Source organism: Gracilinanus agilis, chromosome 4 (assembly GCF_016433145.1).
Source record: "Gracilinanus agilis isolate LMUSP501 chromosome 4, AgileGrace, whole genome shotgun sequence".
In the NCBI taxonomy this organism is placed as follows: Eukaryota; Metazoa; Chordata; class Mammalia; order Didelphimorphia; family Didelphidae; genus Gracilinanus; species Gracilinanus agilis.
Genome location: NC_058133.1, coordinates 308,990,625 through 309,003,096, shown reverse-complemented (window position 1 = coordinate 309,003,096; position 12,472 = coordinate 308,990,625). Strand labels below are relative to the sequence as shown.

At 36.2% G+C, this 12,472-nt stretch overlaps 1 protein-coding gene across 1 annotated transcript in view; it reads left to right on the top strand.

Annotated features, from left to right (window-relative positions):
- Positions 1-12,472, top strand: part of COL9A1 (collagen type IX alpha 1 chain) — a 121,040-nt gene that overhangs the window by 83,919 nt on the left and 24,649 nt on the right. Inside the window, exons 29-33 of the mRNA XM_044673743.1 lie at positions 4,258-4,311; positions 4,985-5,056; positions 7,877-7,912; positions 8,593-8,637; positions 10,086-10,118. Of these exons, the coding sequence (XP_044529678.1) occupies positions 4,258-4,311; positions 4,985-5,056; positions 7,877-7,912; positions 8,593-8,637; positions 10,086-10,118 (240 nt within the window). The remainder of the gene's footprint in view (positions 1-4,257; positions 4,312-4,984; positions 5,057-7,876; positions 7,913-8,592; positions 8,638-10,085; positions 10,119-12,472) is intronic.

Below are 12,472 nucleotides of genomic sequence, written 5' to 3'. Positions count from 1 at the left end.
ACATATGACTCTGAAATCTACATCTATTGCCCTAGTTTCTTTATTGATCTTCAGCCCTACAGTATCAAATATCTGTTGGACATTTAAACCCAACAGGCATCTCACAGGCATCTCAAATTCAAGTGGGCCCAAAGAAAACTTGTCTTCCCTGCCCCATCTCCTACTAAGACTTCTTCTTTTCCAAACCCTCCTGTTGCTAATGAAGGTGTCACTATCCTGCTTTCAATCTTGATATCGTCATAGACTTTTTTCCTATCATCTTAGACACTCAGTTTTTGCTAAGTGTCTTTCTCCACCATACTTCTTGGTACTCTTCTCTGGACAAAGTTACCACCCTTATTCAGGCTCTCATCACCTAGATTATTGCAATGGCTTCTTGATTGCGCTTCTTTCCATAAATTTCTTCCTACTCTAGTCTATCCTCTGCTCTGGTGGGGGTGATTTTCCTGAAGTCTATTTGAGCAACTCAACTCCTTCTCTGTAGACTCCATTGACTCACAATGACCTACAAGTTCAATATAAAAATCCTGTGGATTTTAAAACCCTCCATAACCTAGTTCCTTCCTCTCTTTCTATTCTTTTTACTCTACTCTCTTCCACAAATGCTAATGTCTAACATGAGTGACTTTACTTTCCTTCAAACATGTTGCTCCATCTCTCATTTCTCTACTTTTTCACAGGCTCTCCTCCATCCCTGGAAATTTCTCTCTTCATAACTCTAACCTTTGGAATCCTCTATCTTCCTTTAATCTCAAAGTCTACTTTCTACAAGAAATCTTTCGTGATCCCACTAGCTACCTTCCTTCTATTCTATATGTATCTTGCATGTACCTATTTATTTAAATGTTGTCTCCCTCAATTAAATCTAAACTTCTTGAAGACAAGTACTGTTATTGTATTTAAAATTATTTGTTTATAAAATAACCTTACCTTCTTAGTACTTTGTATTGGTTCCAAGCCAGAAGAAATGGTAAGAATTTGAAAACGAGGGTTAAGTGGCTTGTCTGGGGTCACACAGCTAGGAAGTATCTGAGACCAGATTTGAACCCAGGACATCCCATCTCTTAGCCTGGCTCTCAATCTACTGAACCACCTAGCTGCCCCCACCTTTTTAAATATACCCAGTGATTAGCTCAGTGCCTAGCACAGAGTAATCAGTTAAATGTTTACTGACTGGTTGAATAACTGATTGATTGAAAGAAGGAATAAAATTTCAAGGTCAGAGAAAGCATTTGGATTTTCATGGTAATGTAATTCCCTAAGGAAATGGAAGGCCATAAAATATTTCCTACTTGCATTAAAACATATAAGCAAAAATCCTTTGTTTATATATAAGGAGAAGAGGAAAAAATGAATGCTGTATTTATTAACTTCTATTTATGATAAGAAAATGAGAGAGTTCAGTTCTCCAGAAGTGAGTGTTTCAGAATGCCCCAGGAAATGAACTTTCCCCTTTTGCTGTTCTAAATTATATTTCACACCTTTCAACTGTAATTGTTTTGTCAGGTCAGACCACTTTAGCATCATGTTATTTAGGATTTAAACAATTCTACCCAAGAATTATTTGAACTAGTCACCATAGCAGGTGTCCTGGAGTAAAGAAGTCTTGAACTTTGAAGTGTGACATCAAGTCACTGGAGTGGAACATAATCTTGAAAATTACAGGTTGTATGTGGGAAATATCTCATTGTTGTTGGCCAGGTCTTTCTACCATTCAGGCCCTCCTAGCGTGATCTCCATGGTAGAAATGGCCCTAGTTAATGATAGGCTCCACCTGCAGACCTCTGCCAGTTTGGGCAAAATGGGTAGTTCAGAATATAAATGGGCATAGGAGCAGGTTTTGAGTAGGAATCTCACTCCTGGTATCCAGCTTCTTTGTTTCCTTAACTGGAAGTGCTTCTTTAATAAAAATTAGGGCATTCAGTTCCAGCTGACAGCAACGCTCAGGAAACTATTTGCCTCTGAAATGTCATTCCATTCGATGTTGAAATCATTTTGTGTATTGGGGGCCTATAACAATTCAGTGAGGATTTCTTACTGGATTTCAGAAATGTTTTAAACTTCAAACACTGTTTAAAATATATTTTGGGGGTTCTTTTTCCTGAAATATAGTTCAACTTTAAGACAGAATAAAGCAGAGCAGAATGATGCCATTGGGTACAATTAAAATAGCTTACAATACAAAAATAATAGCCACTGTTTTTGCCAAAATGTTAGTTTTAAAAAGGAACACAATTATTTCTTTAAAAGCTTTAATGTTGGGGGCAGCTGGGTGGCTCAGTGGATTGAAAGCCAGTCCTTGAGATGGGAGGTCCTAAGTTAAAATCTGGCCTCAGACACTTCCTAGCTGTGTGACCCTGGGCAAGTCACTTGACCCACATTGCCTAGCCCCTACCACTCTTCTGCCTTGGAGCCAATACACAGTATTGACTCCAAGACGGAAGGTAAGGGTTAAAAAAATTTTTTTTAAATAAAAGCTTCAATGTTTAGCACAGTTAACTGTGTCTAGAGATTTAAAAAAATAAGAGCTGAAATTTCATTGGAAAGGAAAATTCTTTACCCATGGAGATTTACATCTTCTCATCACTTTAAAGTCTTAGGGAGAGGTTGTGACCTGCTCAGCATCACACAACTAACATATTTTAGAGGCAGTACTTGAATTCAGGACTTTCAAACCCCTTAAGTCTTTATCTTAGTGATAAAAAAAGGCAAAACAAAACATTTATTGACTGCCACCAGAATGCAGGGCACTGTTGTGTCACCTAGGAGAAGTTAATTGGTTCCATGTGGTCTCTGCTCTGAAAGAGCTTTCAGTCCTGAATTAGATGTTATTTTATAAAATGAAAGCACAGTATTTTTTGTAGTTTCCAAAGTCTACTTGACATCATTAATTTTTTAAAAAGGTGAACCAGAATAATCAGTAGAAAGACCTATTTTTCATTCTATACATCTCCACCCGCTATATATTTTAGGAGTATACACAGAAATCTAAAGACAAAATCTTTTGGCTACAGGATTCTTTTTATATATTACTCTTTTGAACTTCAAGATTGTTTGCTAGATGTTGATTTTTAAGTGCTTTCTAAACAGCTCTGTTCAGATGCTTTAGATATGTGAATGCATAAATGGTAGGTTGGTGGTTTGTCCTTCATACTTGAAAAGAACAAAAATGTAATCCCTTTTGGGGTCAATCGCCCACATGTATGCATATAGGACACACATATATCTATTTATATCCACACATACAGCTTTTGTTGTTCAGTCATATCTGACTCTTTGTGACCTTATTTGGGGTTTTCTTGGCAAAAACTTTGGTGTGCTTTGCCATTTCCTTCTCCAACTCATTTTATTGATGAGGAAACTGAGACAAACAGGGTTAAGTGATTTTCCCAGAGTCACACAGTTAGTAAGTGGAGAGACCAGATTTGAATTTACATTTTCCTGACTATGGACCCAGCGCTCTATCTACTGAGCTTATATTTCTTCCTGAGTATCATTATAATCAGCAAATAGCTGGAGTATTCACTGATTCCTGCTTCTGATGCTTCTTAACAGAGTGATTCTGAGTAAATCACGTAATCTCTAGTGTATTTTAGTAACTCTGCCCTTTCTCTTATAGAGAATTCTTATAGAGGTTGAAATCAGCTTCAATGGAGGGAAATCCCACACTAGGATCTTTGTGTATTTGTTTTCACCAAAAGAGTTTTTCATTACTGGATGGTATAGGTATTTTAGGTAACGCAACCATCAATTCCTCCCTAATTCTTCCTCTTGTTAGTGCTAATGGTTTTCCCCTCAATAACTTCGTCTATAACTTTTGTTTATATTTTTATATATTTTTATTTGGGTGTACCAAGAGAGACTTTTGTAGTAGAGGAAATTCCCCACTGGGAGTTCCAAATGCTAATGAAATCATAGGTATAGTTAAAAAAAAGACATCTGTGTACAATTTTTTTCCTCTTTGGAATAGAATTTAAGATTCCGAAGGGAACCCAGTGTTTTACTTTTGTCATTGTATTCCTTGCAGCCAGCACAGTACCTGGCACATAGGTATTTGTCAAATTAATTTTGATTGAATTGAATTGATATGGTTTATCCCTTCAATTAATGATTTAAGAATGGAGATGCTACTATGATGACTTCAATTTTTAATAAAAATGTTTTTAGTTGAATGTTATCTTTCTTAAACTTCCATGAAGCACTTGAATTTGGAAAAAGAGCCCTTTCATATAATGAATTACACTTATCTCTTTACAGGGGAGTAGAGGAGAATTAGGACCAAGTGGTCCTCCAGGTTCACCAGGTAAACTGGTAAGTGATGTCTTTTTGGATTCCTCAGCTGTTTCTATTAGCTTTCTTGAATTCATGCTATTAGAAGAGAAGAGAGGTAGATGAACCAAGTACAGAACAGGAGAGGGAAACAATACAGGAGAAATGACTAATAAACCAAATTCCATTTTCTTTACTTTGTGAATCCTTGGAAATGAAAGATTTATATTTGAATATTTGAATAAATATTTCAATTTAAAATTCAAAATAAGTACTTGAAATAGCACTAAACTAAAAATGCCATTTAGGCTGCAGCCTGTGACATGTATTCTGAAATGGTGGGAAACATTGGGTGCTGTACTTGGGTTGTGGTTGTCCCTGGAATTCAGGAGCCTGATCCTTCAATGCTGTCTTTTAAAACATCTACCCTGCTTATTTACTCAGCAAGAGGGGGTGCTGCCTTGCAGAGGCTTAAGCTGAAAGAACCCACTGTTGCAGAGGAATGTAAACCATGGGAGCTGGTGATCTCAGGAGGGGGAAAAAAACCATGAAGGACAAGCTGCTTACAGAAGGAACGCTAGATACCTGGCCTATAATATTTATTTCAGGAAATGGCAAAGCCAGCTAGTCCACCCCATATTAGCTGGCAAGATTATATGCTTGGACTGTTAGCTATTACATGGGCTTTTTGTTTTTTGTGTTTGATGATTTACAGGGTCCTTTGGGCAGCCCAGGCCTTCCAGGACTGCCTGGTCCCGCTGGACTCCCTGGATTGAAAGGAGACAGGGTAAGGATTCAAATAGTAAAAAGCTTACTTTGTAGGAAAGCTAACAAATCATTACACAGAGGCTGCATTGACTCAATAGGAAGCTTGTTTCCATCAAATTTCCCTAGAATGTAGCTCAGTGACTCACAAAGCAGACTATTCTCTTCTGTGGCACAGTGTGGTACAGCGGGAAAGGTGTGTAGATCCTGAGCTCAGGGGATTTCTCTGAGATTGTGTCCTTATCTGTAAAATAAAGGAGTTGGATTCTATGACCTTTAAGTTTAGAAGAATATGAAGAAACTCTTTACAGATGGTAACCATTTGTCATTCAGAGAGAAAAGAACTATGGGTTGGGCAAGGAATTTTGCTTTATAATTATCTTTTTAAAGATCCTTAGAAGTGGAAGGGATCTTTGAGATCATCTAGCACTAGACCCATCTCTCTTATTTACAAATTGGGAAATTGAGGCTCAGAGAGATCAAATGATTTTCCTTAGCTTGAATATCTAGTTATTATCAGGAGATATATTCTTTCCATTATATCATAGTGGCTCTCTCACTTTTCAAGTCAAGTCAGGTAAAAACACAAGTATTCTGTGACTAACATTGTACTAGATGTGTGGGATGCAAAGGGAGAAATGAAAACTGTTCTTGCCCTTAAGGAGTTTATAGTTTACTGGAGAGAAATTTCATGTATATAATTTATAGTATAATAAATTACATAAGTATGTAAACATGAATACACATAGGACATGTGGCCACACATATGTTTTATATGTATGTAAGTTTGTATATACACTTGCGTATTCACATGTGTAAAGTGTATCTTTTGAGAAGAAGGATTAACAATCAGAAAAACCTTGGAGGTAGCAACTGAGCTGAGCTTTGAAAGGAAACAGGGATTCCCCCAAAAGCAAAAGTATTTAGTATTCTTTTATCCTCCTGAATTCTAAGTCTATCTATCCTTCAGATATTATTTGGGTTTAGAGCAAGAAGGGAACCTGGAGATGACAGCTATAGATGATATTGGAGCGTTCTTGTGCTCATGCAGGGCTATTCTCCCAGTGTGAGGGTTTGTTACCCTTTCAGGACTGCTCATCCACCTTTGGCATCTACCTGGCATTTAGCTCTCACCTGTGACTCCAAGAAGTGGGAGCATATGCAGCAGTCTCACCCCAGTGAAACCATCCTAGCAGATGGGCTAAACCAGGTTGAGGGTAACTGACCTTTGGGAGATATTTTCCCCAAGCATGTGGGGAATGGGTAGATGAGAATAATTTATTCCAATGACAATGAAGGTGACCAAAGCAGGTGCTGTGGAGCACTTAGAGCTGGGTCAGTCATCAGAGATGCCAAGGTCATGCACTACGTTCTGAGCCATCACCAGCCATCTTCACTTTTGTCTTGCACTTGGACTTTGATGACTCGGGAAGAAAGAAGGAGGCTTATGACTTTCTGTAACTCAGCCTCACTTAAATCCAATTCACTCACAAGTCAAGACATCATCCTTTGATGTCACTGGTCCTTTGAAAATAAAAGATAAGTAACAACTCCCTCATCTCTTAGCTGAGTATACTGAAATTCAGAGAGGTCAAGATTACATAAACATGCAGAGCATCTATATTTTTTTGTTTCTTGCCATTGACTTCTAATCACTAATATTCTTGCCACTATGCTATTTTACCATCTCAGGATGTTTTGTTTCTGAGAACTTCTTCTCTAATAAGGATCTTGGAGTCCTACCCACCTCTTGCCTAAATGACTCGGTTTTTCTTCTTGCTTGGTCTATTGTTTCTTCTGTCCATTGTTTCAAAATAATCTTCCCACCTCATAGGACTGACCAATGCAACTCTCTTGCTCAAAACTTTCACATTGGAAATAGGATAAACAATGTACTTCCTTAGGCACTCTACAATTTGATTCCCACCTATCTTTCTGGCTTTTGTTCATATCATACAACCATATTCCAAATTCTCTGTTTTGTCCATACTGAACTATTATCTATTTTAAGACAGTCTATTTCTCATCAATTTCCCTATGTCCCTTATGCTTGCAGTTAACTTTTATCTCTGTCTCTTAGAATCCTTGCCTTCTGTCAGGGTCAGCTCAGAAAGCCATTTCCTCAGTTGTTAGTGTCTTCTCTTTCCTTATTTTTTCTTGCATTGTGTTTATTATGTAAAAACAGTGAGTGGTATGCAGGGAAATTACTCTCTGAACAAAAATGAGCATTTTGAACATTTTCTTCTTTCTTAAATCTAGATAATCAACAAAATGAGAAACCAAGCACTGATTTGTAGATTTTTGCTGATTTTCAAAGTGTGAATGCTCACACTAAAAATTTAATAATGGGCTTTCAGAATGGTTTGAGCTGGTTCCAGCACAGCCCTATGTACAAATTATATCCTGCCTCATTTACAGTAGTAGTAGAATATAAATTCCTTAAGGACACAGAATGCTTTTTAAAATGCCTAGCACTTGCTGGGGAAATAACATAAATATTTATAATATATATTATATAGTATTACATATGTTATATATAATTATGCATAATTATATATAAAATAATATATAAAATATATAGGGATATCCATAGAAATACATAATTATAGTATATGCATATAAGTATATGCTTGATCTTAATGACTATTATGTTGAATTGCATTATCATCTGGCCCCACATAAAGGACAGGGAGACATTCTTTCCCCTCTTTCTATTAGTATGGGTATGGGAAGTTGGTCAATTCATATTTCTATTATATTTCTGTATTCTCTTAATTTTTTTCTTTAAAAAATGGCACTACTTCTTAAGTTCTGAGACAATATCCCAATGTCTTTATCATAGGGTTCAGTTGGCGAGCCTGGTCCAAAAGGAGAACAAGTAAGTCTTATAATTTGGTCATCAAGATATACCATTGAATACTATAGTTTGTATTTAGTAGGCAGTAAATTATGATGGCCACTATGAAGTTGTATGGATGAGACCTCTTTCGCCATGTGAAAATTATTGTTTTATTTGTGTCCTTAGCTACCCACAGTCTACTGTTAATCATGGCGCTCCCTCTGGGCCACCATATGGCTTTTCTCTGAAAAAGTACCTCTCAGCCTGTGCCCTCCAAATTGGCTTGTCTTTGGTCATTTTAACATTCTACAATCATATATTGTTTTGGATCTCAGCAAAGGAATAACACTGAGGCCATCAGCTAGAAAAATTTAATTTTTTTTCTTTGTGTTTCTCATCCAATGAAAAGAACATTCTTTCACAGTCTTCCCAATGAATCAGTAAAAGATTCTAATGATTAACAGAGATGTCTAAATGCAATTCCGGCCAAGCCTTTTTGGATTTTCCCTGAAACTGCTGTCTGATTTTGGCTAGCCTCCCTCCCAGCTAGATTATAAGCCCCTTGAGAGCAGACACCACAAAGTTTCCTTTGATTTCTACAACACTCAGCAGAAATATAGATCCATAGTAGGCTTTCAGTAAATACACAATTTGATTGGCTAGATGATTAAAAGTAATCTAGGGCAGTAATAATGTGAAGTTTTTAACCTTAATTTTAGGGTAGTGTCGGTGAAGAAGGTGAAGCAGGAGGAAAAGGAGAACTAGTAAGTCATTTTAATTTCACTTCTATTTTAAATTGATCTCTATCCAAACTTGTGTAAATATTTTTGTCTTGTTTCCTTAGATTTTTAAATTTTTTTGCAAATTTTTGAATTGATTTCTGAAACATCTGGACTATTTTGCCTATGAGGCAACTTCTTTTATAGGTAAAAATTGCTAAGCGAAGTAAGGGGGAAAACCCTCTAGTTTCTAATGTCTCCACTACATTTTTTGAAGGCAAAAAGTGAAAAATATAAAAACCAAACTATTTATCTCTAGATGATATATGTTCACAGTGAAAAATTATTTGCATCCAGGCCCACAAGGCAATTCCTCCTTACCTTTGTATGTCCAGGAATCAATATTTCCAGGAATCAATATTTCTTGCTACTGAGAAAAATATGTTGGAGAGAAGGAATATTATCCTCATCCTTGACTGACAGCTGTCCTGTGAGTCCTCAGGGGTTTTAAAGTTTTCAAACAATTTACCTCTAGGAGATTGGATATTCTTAGGAAGTAATTTTCAGGACTGTTTAGTCATTTCTGTGTTACTGAAATAGATTAAAATTTTTTTAATCACATGAAAAGGTTTTATTTTGGAGTCTTTCTTTTTTATTTTTCAAGCAAGATGGCTACATTCCCATTGAATAATTTTTAAAAATCTTTTTTTTAGTGTGTCAAAAAGCTATAAGAAACTGGGATTTGATTTTCTATTTTATTTTGAAGGTTTAACTTTAATCTAAATGTGATTCTTGATTTACTCATTTTCAAGTAAATTTGCAAAAAAAAGTTAATCTTCATTTTCCTCTGAGTCACAGACATTCATTTCTAGGCAAAGAGAATGAATTCCATTTGCTTTCTAGTGCTGATTAACTGATGAGTTACAACTTTAAATAAACGTATCTTTCCTATTAGCAGACATTATCACTGTTGGGACATTTTCATATTTACTTTTCTTTTGAATTATGATAGGACAACATTTAGTTAGGTGGATTAAAAAAGATAAAAAAAATTTATACTCTTTGCAAGAGTATAAAAAAATGAGGGCAGCTGGGTAGCTCAGTGGATTAAGAGCCAGGCCTAGAGATGGGAGGTCCTGGGTTCAAATCTGGCCTCAGACCCTTCCCAGCTGTGTCACTATGGGCAAGTCACTTGACCTCCATTGCCCACCCTTACCATTCTTCTGCCTTGGAACCAATACACAGTATTGACTCCAAGACGGAAGGTAAGGGTTTAAAAAAAAAAGAGTATAAAAAAGGAACTTAAGCTTTACAATTTTTATAAGGTATTAGAACTTTTAATGAAATTTTCATATCTCATGACATTATACTTTTATTAATTTGATCATATTTTCTCTAACATTTCAAAAATATAATCCAGTTTGGAAAGTTTTAAGCGAATTATATCAACTGCGAATACATTGTTCTAATATAATTTTGTTTTATTGACTTAGGGAGATGTAGGACTGCCAGGCTCAAAGGGATCTGTAAGTATGATGAAGAGTAATATTATTTAAAAAATCAATAAAACTGTATAATCTAGGCAGCATCCTACTTTATGAAATCCATCTCTAACCACCGATTCTTCACAGACTTGCCTCTGAGTAAATGAAGTCTCAGATTTACTAATTCATTTAAATAATAGATTGAATCAATAGAAAACTCTTGCCATGATGGAAACACTTTTACATGTTTAACTTTAGAAGTAACCCTGCTAACGGACAGTCTCTGTATTATATTCTTTAGGCTCAATCATCCTTAAGTGGCAATACATTTTCTAATTTTCTGCTCAAATTGGTTATTTAAGAAAATTAAATTGTGCTCATTGGTGAGAAGTTATCAGAATTTTATAATAATTTCCTCAGCAATTATAAGATTGAAAAATATATCTTTAGTTTTCTTAATCTTTTATGTGTTGTGATGTGAGATTCACGATGGAAGAATGATGCTATAGCTAAGGAGAGCAGTAAGGTGTTTTTGAGTTGGAAGATTTTCATCCCTTCTCATATCAGAAGTCTCACACTATCGAATATGTGTGATTTAGAGCTTTCATGAAATTTTCATTAAGATTTTTGTTTGTTTAATGGTTTTGACTATTGTGAAATGAAAGTAAATTTCCATTTGAGGCTCTGCCGATTTATTGGATCCTGAGAAGGTAGTTGACCAAACAAAACTTTTGTCATTTGTGATGCCTACATCATAAACGTGTGTGTGAAAGAGAGAGACAGTCACACACACACACACACACACACACACACACACACAGATATGCAGAAAGACAGAGACAGAGAGAAAAGGAGAGAAGAGAGAGATAGAGGAGGGAGAGAGAGAGAAGGAGAGAGAGAGAGAGAGAAGGGGGGAGAGAGAGAGAGAAAGAGAGAGAGAAGGGAGGGAAGGAGGGAGGGAGGGAGAGAGGGAAGGGGTGAACTCCATTAAGGTTCTAACGTTCAGAGAACATTATTGTGCTCAGAAACTCTTGAAGTAATAGTAATAGCTAGCATATATATATATATATATATATATATATATATATATATATACCACTTTAAGTCTTTGCAAAGCTCTTTACAGGTGTTATTGCATTTTCTCCTCATGACTACAATTCTTCAGGTAGGTGTTATTACTATCCCATTTTTTCAGATGAGGATACTGAAGCAGATGGTGACTAAGTGACTCACTCAGGGTCACACAGCCTATAAGTGTCTGAGGCAAGATTTAAATTTAGGTCTTCCTGACAGCAGTTCCAGTGCTCTATCCACAGTGTCACCTCGTTATCTCAGTGAATGTCAAGAACTCGGCATAGGTCAGAAAAATATGCAAACAAAATCTTCATAAAATTTTGGAAAGAAAAATCCTTTTGCCTTTTGGATATGTGCAGGCTCAATATGACTCTAAGGACTTATTTATGTGAGTGAGTTGGTAAAATTACTGTTCATTGGTCAACTGTAAGTAGAAAGAGGACGATTAAAATAATTTTATTTAAATTTGGATTAGAGTTTCAGTTATAAGCACTTGATGAAAAACAATAATCTAGGATTTGCTCCTTTCCCTGAACTGAACCAGGAATTGCTTGTGGGAACACTTCCTTCTCTTACTTCTCTTTTTTTGCCCTGGAGAGTCCCAGGCAGAAATGTGAAGTAGCAAAACTTTGCCCCCTTGCTCCCCTTCATCATCTTTTGGACATTCTAAACCAAACATTTGGTGCTATCACTCTATCCTGGACCCACAACTGTGGTCCTTTACCTAGGTCTGTCCTTCCCAGGTAGGATGCCCCTACTCTAAATCTCTTTTGGGCTCCACCAATACACCTTTGGTGTGACTACAAATTTGTCTCCTCTGATGCCAAGAAGTGACCCAAGAGCTCCACAGGCATAACTACAAATTACTTCTGGTTTCTTTCCAGTCGTTGACCTTCAGCCACTCTGGGTCATTTCAGGTGCTTTGGGGAATTTATTAGCATTTTGTAGAATTTTCCTAGCACTAGTTCTCATTTCCAGTTGTCTCACATATAATCTTTTGTGCCACAATTTCCCCAAAGGAATATTTTTTGGCAGGCTGGCTTAGATGGGGGCCAACCCTTTATAAATAAGAAATGGAAAAAATAAACATTCTTTGAGTTGAATTTGCATGTAAGAGAGTAAGTTATATTAGCTTATCGCCTATGTTTTGCTCTTTAGTCTAAAATTTCTTCTTTTTTTCCACTTTCAAGAAATTAGCTCTTTCTTAGATAATGTTAAATTCATGAAACAGAGCCAGGAATATGCTGCTTTTATAAGCATGCTTTTTTTGAACATTAATATTCTCTTGCTGCCTTCTGTTCTCTTATCTTCTCATTCATATT